General features: G+C 44.4%; 1 protein-coding gene across 2 annotated transcripts; it reads right to left on the reverse strand.

Annotated features, from left to right (window-relative positions):
• Nucleotides 1-1,958: 1,958 nt before the first annotated feature.
• On the reverse strand, nucleotides 1,959-15,175 carry tspan12 (tetraspanin 12). 2 transcript variants are annotated; one of them, XM_040048316.1, is made up of 7 exons: nucleotides 13,924-15,175; nucleotides 13,483-13,565; nucleotides 13,162-13,297; nucleotides 11,919-11,984; nucleotides 9,107-9,214; nucleotides 8,842-8,985; nucleotides 1,959-8,729 (listed from the first exon to the last, which is right to left on the reverse strand). In XM_040048316.1, exons 1-7 carry the CDS (start codon nucleotides 14,071-14,073, stop codon nucleotides 8,397-8,399), a joined length of 1,020 nt encoding a protein of 339 aa, XP_039904250.1. In that variant the 5' UTR covers nucleotides 14,074-15,175; the 3' UTR covers nucleotides 1,959-8,396. The 2 variants fall into 2 exon arrangements, with proteins under 2 accessions (XP_039904250.1, XP_039904251.1); XM_040048317.1 differs by having other exon boundaries at nucleotides 13,959-15,168.
• Nucleotides 15,176-15,467: the final 292 nt, after the last annotated feature.

The raw sequence follows: 15,467 nt of genomic DNA on the forward strand, positions 1-15,467 counted from the left end.
TGATACCTGCAGGCCTGACAACAGGAGATGTATCGCTGCTGTAACACCTGTAACATTCAGTAGTCGCCTCATTGTTCTGACACACACAACAAAACTATTGACAACACTACACACTAACTACACAAGATTTGCGCTAAACGTTGCAAATCTCTCACATCTCAAAACACCAACGTCACTCCTAAAACTTCCCCCCTTCCTAAACAACTAAATGCCATGTTGCCAAATCATTTTTTGATTGGTCGACATGGTACATTTTTCCACCAATAGGAAAGGGTGGGGTTCTTTTGGTTTTGTTTTTCCTCACAGGCGGAGAGTGCTTTCCAGCGTTTTCCTTATAAAATGCCGTTTTTACCGTTTCTTCCCGCAATAAATATAAACAACAATAGTATTCAGGAAGAAAACCAAACATTGCAAATATTTTTCATCATAACTCTGGTTTTACGTGGCCTATCAACACAATTTAAAAACTGGTATAAAGTCCACACTTTTTCCGTCAATTGTTCCGTCTGTCCTGCTCACATCTCCAATGGTTGTCCACATTGTCATTAACGTGGCTTCACTCCACATAAGCCACGCTGCTTTGCTAGCTAAAACACCGGTGTCAGCACATAAGGACGCTGTCATAGCCTGTCAATGACGTTGATTAGCTGCCTATATACGAATGTGAATGGCATTATTGGCTGGACTATGGGATAAGGTGGCGTCGTTCTAATCCTATACGGGAGCAGCCAGTCACTTACTGACTAACATTGCAAATCAGAATTGTTAAAGTATTCTGAAACCAGAATATTAGTAGGGCAAAAGAAAGGGCTTGTCATTGTAGGGTAAGAATGTAACAAAAAAAATCTAAATCTATACACATAAAACAAACAAACACACAGAGGAGTGTGAGAGAGAGCGCCATGGCAATGATCTGAGCCACGCCGATGCACACACCCAGGAAACGCAACACTTGCAGCTGCTTCATCCCACGGATGAAGCTGTAGATCTTTGGCCCTTAGCCCTAAAACACGCCCGTGCGCGCGCACGTACAGTGACATGTTAATACCTTCTCCAGATACTGTATAAACTACGGTCGCACGTTTGCATCATGGTGCTGATCCAGTGTCCTTCCCTTATTATTTATTCAGAGTGTTATAAATATAAAGTAATAAGAATATAAAAAAAATAAGTAATACATTTAAAATAATGTATTTATGTATTTATGATGATTCAATTTATTTGACTATCCACTCTGTACGAGGCAGAAAGCTTATTAAATGTTTAAACTGCAGAAATACAATAATTTTGCTGCTGTAAAATCAGCATTTTTGTCATATTTGAAATATAAATCTGATATAATCTGTTTCTTAATGTATTTTTTTAACACAGTTTATCTGGGCTTAGCAGTGTCTAGGAGTATACTTGCTTGTGGCCTCCCCGTGGCTATTACCAATAACAAGACTGCTGTAGATAACAGTTTATCACACATTACACACATGTTCACTTTCACTGGCCATTTGATTACATTTCTTTAGCCAATAAAACTATTTTCTATAATTTTCCCATAATTATTAGAATTACATTTAGTTTCCTCAACATGGGTGGCGCCTTTCATTGTTTGAATTTAGTATCAATCTCTAGCAAGCACATGAGATTTACACAGATGATTCATATGACTCAGTGGTGTCACTTGGCAGACCAGCATGTTACTCGGGATGGTGATACAAGAAAAGGGAAAGAAAAAGGCCCTATACAAGAGGTGGTTACAGCTAGGCACTAGAGACAAGTGGTAAGATAGGAAATATCTTTCAGTTTTTGGAAGTCCTTCTTTCGCAACTTCACCCTAACCGTGGGTGGTTCACTGGCAGCCTGGTGGATGTTCAGAGCTTTATTAGGTAAATAAAACTTCTGAAATTCCCTACTCATAAAGCAAATGTGTCAATGGCTGTTACTCCTCATACAGTAGGTGTGAATGAGCAAAAATTTCCGTCTCTAGATGTGCAAAGCTGGTAGAGACACACCCCAGAAGACTTGCAGCTGTAATTACAGCAAAAGGTGGCTCTAAAAAGTATTGACGCAGGGGGGCTGAAAACAAATGCACACCACACTTTTTAGTTTTTTATTTGCTTAAAATTTTGAAAACCGTGGATCACTTTCATACCACTTCACAAATATGTTCTACTTTGTGTTGGTCTATCACAGAAAATCTCAATTAAAAACATTTTAGTTTGTGGTTGTAAGGTGACAAAATGTGTAAAAAGTTCCTGGTTATGTTATATTCATACATTCATATATTCATTTTTAGTGGTTTTTTTGTGGCTCTCATCTGAAGCGGTATTTCTTCATTTCTTCATGCGCTGTGAAAGCAGAAAACGTGAGTGTGCAGCTGGCAGAGGAAATAAATTGCTTGTTCACCCGCTTTCAAATACCACAGCAGCAGCCTTCATCTGCTCCAACCCTGCTCCTGTCCTCATCCTCATCCTGACCCGGTTCCTGCATCGCTCCACTCACTGTAAAAGAACACAATATCAGACGCCTGTTCCTAGCAGTGAACCCCAGAAAGGCTGCCGGTCCAGACAGAGTACCTGGCAAGGTGCTAAGAGCATGTGCCCACCAGCTCACCCTCATCTTCACCAGAATCTTCAACTTCAGATAGACTAGTCCTTCAGCACATCAAGAACTACCTGCCCCCAAACCTCGATGCCATCCCCATAGCCGTCCACGCTGTGCTGAGCCACCTGGAACAGCGACAGAGCTACGTACGAATGCTCTTTGTGGACTACAGCTCAGCCTCCAATACAATCATCCTGTATATTCTTATCACTCATGTGAATGAGTTTTGTGTGTGTGAATTAACCTGGCCTTGTCTTTCACATGCAGGACTTATCCTTGGCTCCCTCCCTTCAGTTTCACACACCTGGAGGTGATGAGCTCACCTGTTGTTTGTTTTTAGTCTTTGCTTGGTTGTTTAACTAATCACAGTTCCTCTGTACAGGAATGCTCTCTCTTTCTAGTACCTGTCAGTACTCTTGCTGCAGTATTTTGGATTAACTTGGACATCCTGATAATAACAAATTACAGTAGTCCAGCCTAGAAATGATAAATGCTTGCTGGAGAGAACCAACAGAGACTTGAGACAAAAACCAACCAACCGTTGGATTCAAACCAGGACCTTCTTACTGTGAAGGGACAGTGCTTGCCGCTGCACCACCACGCCACCCAGAGTCAGAACCAAAGGATTCAAACTTGTTTATAAAGTGGGTCCACATGAGAAATGCTCCAACATTAGTGTGTGTGGTATAAAGTAACATGTTTGATAGTGAAACACACTCGAACTAAACTTTGTAGCTCTGTGTGGACGATTCACTAAAGAACACGAATCACAGACTGTTCTGTCTGCTCTTTTTTATCCATGTTATATCAGCACATATATCACAGCCAGGCTGACCTCTGGCTCTCTGCTCTCTCAGATATGGCGACATGGTACCAAAGACCATTATGGGGAAGATCTTCAGCTCCATCTGCTCTCTAAGTGGCATGCCGGTCCCTGTCAAATTTAGCCGAATCTACCACCAGAACCAGCGAGCCAAGAAGAAACGACCACAAAAGGTGAGCACTTTATCCATCCATCCACAGACAAACCGTCTTCAGAGTGTAGCTGGAGGACAGCAGTGACCTGGGTTTTAAATGCAGGACTTCAGTGTTTTCATGAAGAACTTTTACTTTCTAAAGAGTTTAAAACTTTGTAAAATTAACAGAATGTAAAGAAATGGTTGACTTTATGTATGTTAATAGGCGTGGGCAGCACTCATGTAATCCCACACTTAACCACACGACTGTGCTGTGACTCAGGAAGCCTCCAGCCTGCCCTGAGGCACGCTAACATTATTGTTATATTAGTGTTAGATGAACATCTGTACAGACATGATGTTCCTGGAATACATACCTGATTAATTTTAGCAGCTGAAAGCGCTCAGACTGCAGCTTTAAAAACTAACACAGAAACTTTAGAAGTCTGCAGTCATTTCAGATCTACAGACCAGAATGTAATGCTGGTCATCACATTGAACCTTTCTAGTAAGACGCTGCCACCGTGTGGTGAAGGTGTTCGTTGCATATTTGCAGAGGTGTTTACAGAGATCAGCTGTGGATGTGGGTGTGTTTACAGCTGTGAGTGTTCAGAGAGAAATCCAGAGTATCTCTGAGAGGAAGCAGGGCACTTCTGAAGTAAGAGGGCCGGCTGCTGCAGAAGGTCACTCACACATCAGTGTGGTGACAGTAGTTTGTCCTAATTTAGAAATCTGAGTTTGTGCACAACCCACAGGAGAATAGAGAGGAAGACACAGAGAGCAGGAAGCTGTCCAGGCTTTACTTCCTCCCAGCATCAACAAATGAGTTTTCTGGTTGTGCTGGAGACCTTTGTTTACCCCGCTGGGAGTCAGAGAGAAACACCATGTTGGAAAGTTACAGAGAAGCAGCTGAATCATGTTTCTGTCTGCAGCCTGAAGCCTGCAGAAGATCTCTGAAGAATAAATATTATCAGATTCATACAACACATCTTCTACTGAGCAAAGCTTTTATGTTCTCTCATGCACATCATCAGTCACTCAGCTTCTGTCTGCAGAAACCATCAGCATCACATACATGAACTTATTATCTGTGCAAATTAGAGTTGATGCTTCAAACTGAACCTAAAGAAACCGTAAAATTATTTGCAAATCTCAAACTCAATTTGTATTCACTCCAGAACATAGAAAATATATTTAAACATTAAATAAATGTTTAAACTGAAAAAGGTGGATACTGAAAAATGCTGGAGGAACATTGCGTAACTAATCAGGTTAGTTGGCAGCAGGTCTGTAACATGACTCAGTCTAAAGGGCATTTTGGAGAGGCAGAGGTTCACACATGTACGAAAAAATCTATGGAACATTTTCAGAATAATGTTTCTCACTGTGAACATCCTCAACAACACTACATGACAACATCACAAGATTCAGATCATCTGGAGAAATCTCCTTGTGCAACTCAGTTCACCGTGCCTTCCACACATGCAGGTTCATGTGTGCACCATCATGGCTCCATCATCAGTGCCTATGAGGCTGGCAGCTGGCACATCTGGAAAGGCTCCATCAGACCAGAAGAGGTGCTCTCCTCAGCTGACAAACCATCACAGACTGATGTTAGAGAGGAAACATAGACCCGTCCTACTTCACTGCCATGAGATTCTACACAAGCTAATATTTTAATTAAAATGGTTCCTTTTCTCAGTTTAAACGTGTGATGTTTCTGTGTTGTGAATAAAATGAGCTCATGAGGTTTGAAAACCATCACATTCTATTTGTATTTATGATTTAGACAGAAATACAAACAGACAGCATCCCAGCTGTTTGGAACTGGGGTTGAATAAATATATAAATGAAGCACGAACACTAACAGTGTGAGCGCTGCATACAGACTGTATGTAAACACATGGCTCCAGAGATCATGTGACACTGTACTCCCATGCAGAGTCAGAGAGCAGGAATCCAGAATATGTCCAGCTGTGGGAGGTCTGGGAACGACTCCCAAACATGGACAGCTGGGAAAGGTCATTTCTGTGACATCCTGTTTCTGCCATATCAGTAACATCAGTGCTGGAAGTGTAACTATCCGATCCTACCACGCACACTGTGTTAGACTTCAGGGCCTGGCCTCTGAGTCCCAGTGTTTCCACTGCCTCTGTTCTACATCTGAAGCTGAGCTGAGTTACTGCGTCACACCTGAATTATGTTTCAATAATAAATGATGTGCTGCCAGAGTTCCATTCTTAATATGGAACATCTTAAAAAAAATGAAACATAATTTAGTGTTATTCAAAGTAACCATGACTATACAAGGCAGATGAGTGCAGGTTAAACAGGTGTGTGTGCGATGGACAGGTACAGAGCAGGTGATGGTTGGATTCAGCACCACATCACTTTTATACCAGCTTCAGACTGTCTGCAGCTGCAAACCAGCCACCACTGGAACAACTGCTCCTCTATGAGCATCAGCTGCTCCACCGCAGCAGATCCTGTTCCCCTGGAACTCACAGTCAGTCGTTACTGTGATAGCCAGCAGCAGCTGGAGGCTTCCTGAGGTTCAGACCAACCAGTTGTTTATTCAGTAATATTGAAAATCACAAAACTCTCTTACGCACAGGTGGCACATGGCCCAATATTAAACTAAACATAGAATCTAAAATAAGAGCAGATATTGCTATGCATCCCGTGGTGCCCCTGGAACCTTTAAAAATGTACTCAGGATGCTGGGAGACTCTTTTGGCCTGAACACCTAGAGGATCTCTTCACTGAGGACTAAACACAGAAAATGATAAAAGATGACGGACGTCTCTGTGAGCGTGTTCTTTTATACAAACACTGAGTGATGCGTGTGTGCACGTGTACGGTTTAAAACAGGAACTGACGCATTTCTGAGTCTTCACACTGCACTGCTGACAGTACTGCCTGCCCCTCAGAGCAACCCCTGTGTGGGGTCGGGATGTTTCTGCTGTCATATGTCCATAAATGTGCTGACTCAAGCTCCAGATATGAAGAGCTCCATGGTCATGGCCAGCATGTCAGTGTGGTCACATGACTAAGTGTGAAAGGAACAGCTCTCCAGATGTGCCTTTCACACTTGGTCATGTGACCACACTGACACAAATGCTAGCCTATCCACAGCCTCACAGCAGGTTGTGAAACACACTGAATATAACCCACAGATTATTTCTCAGGGCCACAGGACAGACAGAATGATTTATGAGCCGGGCTTGTCTCTGTTTGAAGGGAGAGGCTTGGGTTCAGGTGTGTAGGTTTGTGAGTAAAAAGCTCAGACAAAGATGAAGTTCAGTTTGTCGCACGCTGAATCACACGACTCATCAAACACAAGGAAACACGAGTTTGACGTGGTTTTGATCTGAGAGCGGTGTTCGATCACAGACAGTCTCAGAGGACTGTGCAATACGTGAAATGCTGTGAAACTACACAATGATCAGATGAGTGTACGATAAGCCGTGTGATATAAAAATAGACGTGGCGAGTAAAGTGAGCCGGTCTGCCCTCACAGACGCTGGCAGCCTGAATGAAACAGCGCTGGAGAGTTGAGGCCGGAGCACCGAGACTCAGCGACCTATTAATAAAGCGTACAGTGGTAGTAGAGGTAGGATTTCATGCTCGCTGGATTTGGAGAGCTTTTCACTGCAAGCAGCTGACGCCCTGTATCCGTGTTACCGTCTCCGCTTTCTCCCAGCAGCTGCAGGAATGTCACAGGTTTCACTCCAAATCCAGAAGCTCCTCCCACATCGCCCCATCTCAATAATCTGAAATATCATCACAGCAAACAGTTTGTGAGAGTTGGGTCGTCCACAGATGCCCTCACATGAGTATCAGAACAAAGCAGGGAGGTCACTTTAGTCCCAGCTGTTACAGTAAGGAGCCATTAAAGTGCAGAGGAGAAGCCGTCCGTCTCAAACAGCTTTAATATTTCGTTTTATTCCAGTGAAAACGCTGTAATAACAAACAATAAATATCCAACACCATGCACAGACTCTCACACTTCCTGTGGGTGTACAGTCTCTCAGAGAGCTCCATAAATAATCCAATTCAAAAGTCATCTAATGTTCCAGTAGCTCCTGACACAGCTGTCAGGAAAATATCTGGAGTCCGTCTCCAGCCGGCTGTGTCCATATGTTTGGTCTCATTAGAGGCGGGGAGTCCAAACAGGAGGAAGTCTGTTCTCTAACATGTTCTCTGACTTCATCATCCTGAAGAACAAAATCAGCTCCTTTAGAGTTCACGATGTCTGACAGGAACAGCCTCCTCTCTTCCTCACCTGTCTCACTTGTCTCCTCCAGACCTGCAGTAAGCCACCATTCTGTCCATCCTCAGTTTACAGTCTGTTCTTCAGATGACTCACAGTTCACAGAGAGAAGCACGAACAGAGCAGCAGCTACACCCATCACCATCAGATCAGCTGTCAGACTGTAAGAGTGGGAACGCCTTCACTCTGACCAACTGGAAGCTGAGAGGCTGCACACATGTACATCTGATATCAACAATAATCCAGTGGTGCGGTTTAGAGGATGTGATAGAGCAAGACTGTAAAAATAAAAGATTATTTTCCTGTTTTCCTGTAGAAAAAGCACATGACCTGCCTTATTTAAACAGGAAGTCCAGAGTTTAACTTCAGGACTTAAATTTTAACATAAAACTGATGATGCGTCCTCTCTATCAGCTACAGGCACGCGCTGACACGCATTTTGTTCTGCGATGATCGGAGCTGCAGCGATGTCAGGAGGTCATCGGGGGGTGTGGCTTTGCTCTGAAGCTGCCGGTGCTCGTGTTCTCACTGAGTAAAGGTTGTCTGGTGTTGGACAAGCCGGACGAAGCTTTTTAGGCGGCCGCGTGAAGTCGCTCCATCTCAAACTGCTGTTTCGGTGTGGTGGCAGCCATGTTGGTGCAGCCTTTATTTGAGCGGCTGCAGCCCGACTTTAAAGCGTCCGCCGAGGCTGCATGTGCTGCTGTGTCAGGGTCGGGGTCATCTGGTGGCGGCAGTGTGGGCATGTCCGGCTCTGGAGACTTCCGTCCATAATAAAGCGCCCAGAGGAGTGTGAGAGTGAGCGCCATGGCGATGATCTGAGCCACACCGATGGACACGCCCAGGAAACGCAACACCTGCAACTGCTTCGTCCCACGGATGAAGGTGTAGATCTTTGGACCACAGCCCTAAAACAAACACACAACACACATGTAAGAGGAGGAGGATTTAAGAGCAGCTGGGTCATCAGAGGGCGTGTCCTCTGATGTTTCTGTCCAGTGAGAAGCTGCTGTGGCTCACCTCTTGGTGGAGGTCGCTAAGGTCGTGGTAGTGGGCATGGCGAGCGCAGCCTGGATACTGATTGGAGCAGCAGGAGTCAGGTGGCCACTCCATCTCAGTCATCTCCAGCCAATCAGTGAAGTAGATGACGCCGCAGCATTTAAACTGAGGCCAGGTGAAGAAACATCTGTCAGTACACAGGTCACCTGACCACACCGTGTGTGTGTGTGTGTGTGTGTGTGTGTGTGTGTGTGTGTGTGTGTGTGTGTGTGTGTGTGTGTGTTACCTCAGTCTGAAAGCTGTTCCAGGTGTGTGTGAGCCACTGGTAACGCTGCAGACCGTAGTTTGGCATTCGAGACTTCAGGCTGATCATGTCAGAGCGCTGCACTGAGGGCTACACACACACACATGCACACACACACGCATACACACACACCATGTCAATTACAGTGAAACAAAAGTAAAAATAAGATCTTAAACGGGTGTAGCTCACTGCTGGAAACATTACAGCTTGTTCCCCATGGAGAAACATGAGTCACACAGCCGTGGCTCCTGATTGGTCAAAAACAGGAAACTGAAGTTCAGGTTTTTGAGGGTCATGATGAAGGAAACAGAGCTGCGGTGTATTCTCCATCACGCTCCTTTCATAACATATGAACATATGTTAGCTGGTCATTCTGGGTTTGGACCCAGGCTTTGTGGTGGTCTTTGAAACAGTATTTAATGTTCTGTTGGTTGTCAGTTGGATCAGTGTGGTTCACCGCTGTGCTGAGCAAGCTAGAGTTTGGTTGTTGTCAGTGTTGGGGTGTATCGGAATGCCTGTACTGGTGTTACATATCAAAATACAAAATATGAGTAACTGTATTCCATTACAGTTACCGTTTATATAGGTAATGATTAGAATACAGTTACGTTGTTTCATATGTTAGGCTATCCCCTCTTTATCCACTCTCTAATTTTGGTAATTAAACGCATTGCAGGAAAGGAGGCTCTAAGAGGCTCTAATGTAAGCGTCCTGTTAATGTTAGTGGTGTCACTTACACAAACAGAGCCAGCAGTGCATGGGCAGAATGCATTTCTTACTTTGAAATTCCGACACCACGTCACATTTAAAGAAGAAAGGGATGGGCGAAATCTGACCGTGCAATGCAAACTCTATTTGCCAGCAACCAAGTGACTCTCAGTGTGAAAAGACTCCGCCTCCAACCTAAAGAAACATCCGGAAGTAAGTTTTTTTTTTTTAAAAACTAACCTTAGCCTACTGCAACTATCTTGTTTTAGATGCGGTAGCTACCTGGGTTATGCGCCACTTCAGTATCTTCGATGCACTATTGCTGTGTGATTTATTAATTTACTGAAGGCTGCATTACAACTTGCTAGATGCTAATAATCATGTGCAGTTCTGAAAGCAGACGGAAAGAAAACATAGTCATACAGAAATAGTTTTCTACACGAGATCCCTGCAAAAAGTGCAGCCTTATCTAATCTCCACCCTACTGTTACTCATTTTATACTAAGATTTAAAAATCTAGTTGGTATTGCTTTCAGAACTGCACATGATTATTTGCAGCTACCAGGTTGCTAATGCTATCCATCAAGTCTAACAGTCTGCAGTCTATGAACGAATCTCAGCTAACACCAGCTAAGAATGTTAGCTCAGTGGCGAGTAGCCTTCAGTAATAGTAATAAATCACACAGCAACAGTACATTCATGTAGTTTTAAAAAGCATCACAATATATCAAGTAATCTAAGGTATTCAGAATACGTTACATTGAGTAACTTAACAAAATACGTTACAAGCTACATTTTGGGCCTATATTCTGTCATTTGTACTGGAATACATTTTACATGTAACCTTCCCAACACTGGTTGTTGTGTAGTTTATTCCTATGTGTACCCCGCTGTCTGAGCTATTTCACTTTTGTATGTGTGAGTCTGTCGCCTGTTTACTCATTTTATCTTTGGTAGTCTGTTGTCAGCTGTGCTTTGTATTTACTTCCCCTGCCTCGTCCGGTGATTACTGCCAGCTGTTCCTTCTGCTGACCTCATTACCTCCAGTATTTATCATCTCAGTCTACTCGTGTCCTTTGTCCAGTTCTTCTGCACTGTTTTGGCTTTTGTTTCGTTCTGATTTTACCTTCCTCCTCCTCTCTACTGCAAAAATTCCAGCCACTTTCCACATGACAAACCCAAAACACACTACAGTGAGCCCGAGGCCTCACACACTCAGGACTTCAGGTTTTTACTGCAACCCCCCAAACAGGGACCAACCTGAGGTCCATGTGTGAGTGTCTGCTTGACTGATAAAGAAAAAAGAAAAACCTTCACTACTACAATACCCACAACCCCCTGCAGGCAGCTGATGCAGAGATAAACTGAGCCTGAGGTCAGAGTTCAAAGCCAGGCTCAAACTGCTGTGCTTCAAAGACAGCATTCAAAATGAAACTTTATAAACAAAAAACGAAAGAACATATTCTGTCACCCCTAAAATCTGATTGGCTCATTTGAAAATGTTTGGAGATCACCTGAAACTTTGAGAACTTTGAGAAATCAGCAGGAAAAGCTCAGGCTGTAAGAAATGAGTCAGAAAGCACTACTCGAGGCTCTCTGAGCTCTCCCAGAGGAGCAAGCCTCCAATATTTATTTTGTTATCGTTAGCGTGAGTCTGACACTCACTGAAACTACAAACTACTGCAGGTAATGTACCCTGCAGTACTGGAGTAGATGTATTTGAGTACTTTGCAGGTGGGTGTGAGGTGACGGGCGTGTCGCGGCAGCGCTGAAAGAGGAGCCGGACAAGTCTGAGATTCCTGATTATTATTAGAGACAAGCCTGGAGTCCAGCCGGTGCATGAGGCGAGAAATGATCCGTTTAGGACAGAAACACTTGCATGTGTGCGACACCGCTGTAACTTCGTACTGACAAACTCGTTACCATCACGATCAGTCAGTGAGAAAAAGCTGCAGAATTTCACATGAACAGAGGCTCAGTTATGAAACACGATTAGAATTTTACCTGCTCTGATGGTTTGTTGGTTAAACACATTCACGTCTGACTACATGACATGTTCAGGGATTCAAAGCTTCAATGTTCTCACCTCCTCGTAGGTCCACACAGCACTGGCCAGCTCCACACAGAAGATCACCAACAGACTGCCGAAGTACTGAAACACAGGCGGAGATGAGTTTAGTCTGATAATCAACCTAAAACCTTTCTGTCAAAAAGGCATGAAGCTGACCTCGTCCTCTCCCTCAGTGACAGCCCCGAGGTGTCTGCAGCTCTTAACCCTGAGCAGCACAGTAATGTGTGATGTCTGAAGCTGGTTTTATCTCCTTGTCCACCTGAATAACCTACTCACTCACAAACATGAGACACTTCTACTGTTATGTAATCTCACAGCTAACTGAGGTGTGTGTGTGTGTTGGAACTGGCTGAGCGGGTTCCCATCATGCCCTGGGGCAGTCCTTGTAGCAGACTGAAGCTTCTCTCAGCAGCTCATCTTTCGGAGACAATCTTATCACCTGTTGGGAACAATGGGGCACCCAACACCTGGCCCCGCCTAATCAGAACACAGAAAACAGGTGGTGTAGCTCAAACACACAGTTAGGTGGACAGTGTGACCTCTGTGGGCTCTACCTGAGAGTCCAGAGTAGGCTGTGTGTGTGAGACATCATACACCTGCACACCTGCTGACAGTGGTGGACTCTGGACTGAGCTCAATCCTCCCATATGGAGGTGTGTGAGGCGGGTGGAGCGTGTGGAGGTGGAGGCTGACCTCTTCACCTTGTTTAGCAGCTGGTGAGCAGATGATGCTCTGATAGGCTGCAGCAGAACCAGTTGATAAGAGATCAGTCTACCTGAGGAGTGTGTCACTATGATGAAGCTCAGGTGAGTCTGCCTCAGTGCTCATAGGGCTCGTCAGGTTCAGAGACATCAGCTCCAGGTTTCTGATGTTCCCACGTCACTGTGTACACAAAATGCCACTGAACCTTAACCCCGCCACAGGAAGGTGGGAGCCGCGGGTGCTTGTGTCATGATATCAGTCTCAGTGTAGACCTGTCACAGCTAACACACACTGACCAACAGTCATGCTAACATACAGGTAACACACTGACCAACAGTCAGAGCAGCTAAAAATGTTTCCTCTGGTGGCTGACTCAAAACAGAGACTTCATCTGTGCTTTTCCAAATGTGTCAGAGCACTCAGAGACTGTTTCTTGTTAAATGTCAGCTGAATCCAGGACATGGACTTCCTGCTTCTGATTGTAAAATCTGAGATAAATGTCGCCTTTGGTTAAAGTAAAAATCCTGTCTGAAGTGTGTGATGTGAGCATTCGTACCCAGGAGAGCAGCAGCAGGTCACACCTGAGCGTGCCGCAGTACCCCACCATTGCCACGATGATGAGAAAGCAGCATACGGCAACAATGACGGGGTGAACAGCTGGAGAGTACGTGAGGACGGCAGCTTCCTCCAACCTGCATACACACACACACACACACACACACGAATTAGCCTCCATGCTCCGAGCTTCACAAAGCAGCTGTTTAGTTCACATCTGGATCATCTATCAGAGACAAGGTGTGTCAGATAAAGATGATTAAAACTTTCAGGTGCTGTCACCTGGTTGGCTCTGATACCTGAGCTGCCAGGTCAGACTCACCTGGTGTGGGCCGTCAGGGTGAGGACGGTGTTGAGAGAGTCACGGATCCACACCGCCACTCCCAGCACACATGCTGACATCAGCTGGACACACAGAAATAAACACATGGATATGTTTCTGCTGCCTATAATAACATCTGAGAATGTGAAGCAGGCAGCGAGGAACACCCGGCCTGCTTCACCCCAGCGCCGCCTGTCCCTGTACACAGAACTACCACTAAACACAATATTCTGTACACAGAACTACCACTAAACACAGTACTCTGTACACAGAACTACCACTAAACACAATATTCTGTACACAGAACTATCACTAAACACAGTACTTCATACAAAGAACTACCACTAGACATAGTACCTACAGTTACTACAGTAAAATACTGCATTGTTTGACTGCTTTAGTATAATGACTCAAACACGCTGATCATTAAAGGGCAATTACACTCTTGTAGTCGTGCGCGTGCCCGCTCCTCTCACCCAGAACAGCAGGTTGAGCGCGTACAGCAGGCAGCGCAGACACCTCACCGCGTCCTCGCGAGCCATCCCGACCGGAGCTCCTCCGCGTGCCGCTCATCTGAGCCCGGGGCACCATGGCAACATGCTCGCTGCACGCACACAGCACGGAGCGCTCAGGAACTGCGCGTGCTCCGTGCGTGAAACCCGCATTCCGTCCCCGCGCGCCCTGGCCCGCTCGGTGACCAGCAGCAGGTGGTCCTCACTGCGCACGCTCCGAACCGGTCAACGCTGTCCGTACACCTCCAGACTGTCACCGGATACACGAATACACACACGCACACACAGCTCCGTCAGTCTGCTGCGTAACAATCCGAACCGTCCGCTCCTCTGCTCCTCCTGCTGCTCCTTCTTCACTAATTAAAGCAGCAGCAGCTCCGCCTCCTCTCTCACAGCGTCCGGGGGGAGGACAGAGGAATGTGTCCGCCTCCAGCCGCACAACCGTGGGGTCAGCAGGCCGAGATTGAGAGGATGAAGCTGCAGGAAACACACACAGCGCTTGGAGTGTTTGTCCACATAGTTCTGGTCATAAACTCTTTGCAGTAGCACTTTTTGTCCCTAAATTATGTGGAAACTTACTTTAGGCTACCTTGTAATTATTTTCCACATACTTTCTGACTATTTGCACATATATTATTATGTTACACACGGGACTGCCGGACACTGAACATAAACTCGTAGAAAGAAAAATGTATGACAAAAGAATGTGGACATAAACTTCCACGGAAACACAGTAAGACATGTCGTTTGTGTCTACATAATTTTGGCCATTTAGGCTGCTTGTTTGTTTTTCTGCTCACACTTGTAATCAAAATAATGTGAACGCATGTGACTGGCTATCTAAATGGTAAATGGATGGTTCTTATAACACTAATCTAAAACAATATATATACCCCAAAGTATATAGACTAACACGTGCACTCATTTTACAGTTATTAAAATCACTGATAAGACCTTATAATTAATATATGATCATTAAAATAGAATCACTGCTCGGTTCATGAGCAGTACTGGAAGTGGGATATGTTTAATTAACAGCTGAACATGTGTGAAAACACAAGCGTATGTGGACAGAAGTTACCACACAGCTTATATTGTTTGTCCACATACTTTAAATGTGTTAAATTAGTACCACAACGCACAAATCTAATATTTAATACATTAGCAAACATATCTGAACAGAAATGGTGAGATGGATATATTCTTAATCTCTTTAGTTGTTTCTGTCCACATATTCTTGTAGAAAAGTAAATATAATTTTCAGCTGGTCATTAATGCAATTTTTCAGGTAAAAAAATGTCCAAAAGCTTTGTGTAAATGTGCAGTCGAAATGAAATATTTTACAAGGCTTGAGAAAAACACCCCTCTTGCTTTTTATTTTCAAATAAATAAATAAAGGATTGCTATAGTGCATAAAAGACGTAAAGAAGTGTAAATATAAATACAATTCCCATGATGCATCTGTCCTGTCAA

Source organism: Simochromis diagramma, unplaced genomic scaffold (assembly GCF_900408965.1).
Source record: "Simochromis diagramma unplaced genomic scaffold, fSimDia1.1 OVJJ01000557.1, whole genome shotgun sequence".
Classification (NCBI taxonomy): Eukaryota; Metazoa; Chordata; class Actinopteri; order Cichliformes; family Cichlidae; genus Simochromis; species Simochromis diagramma.

Bases quoted from the DNA above. Each gene is read 5' to 3' on its own strand.
- tspan12 (XM_040048316.1), bottom strand. From the start codon at position 14,073: ATGGTGCCCCGGGCTCAGATGAGCGGCACGCGGAGGAGCTCCGGTCGG. The intron at 9,215-11,918 runs GTGAGAACATTG...GTGTGTGTGTAG, and splicing joins CTGTGTGGACCTACGAGGAG to CCCTCAGTGCAGCGCTCTGA. The intron at 8,986-9,106 runs GTAACACACACA...ACCTGGCCTCAG, and splicing joins GGAACAGCTTTCAGACTGAG to TTTAAATGCTGCGGCGTCAT.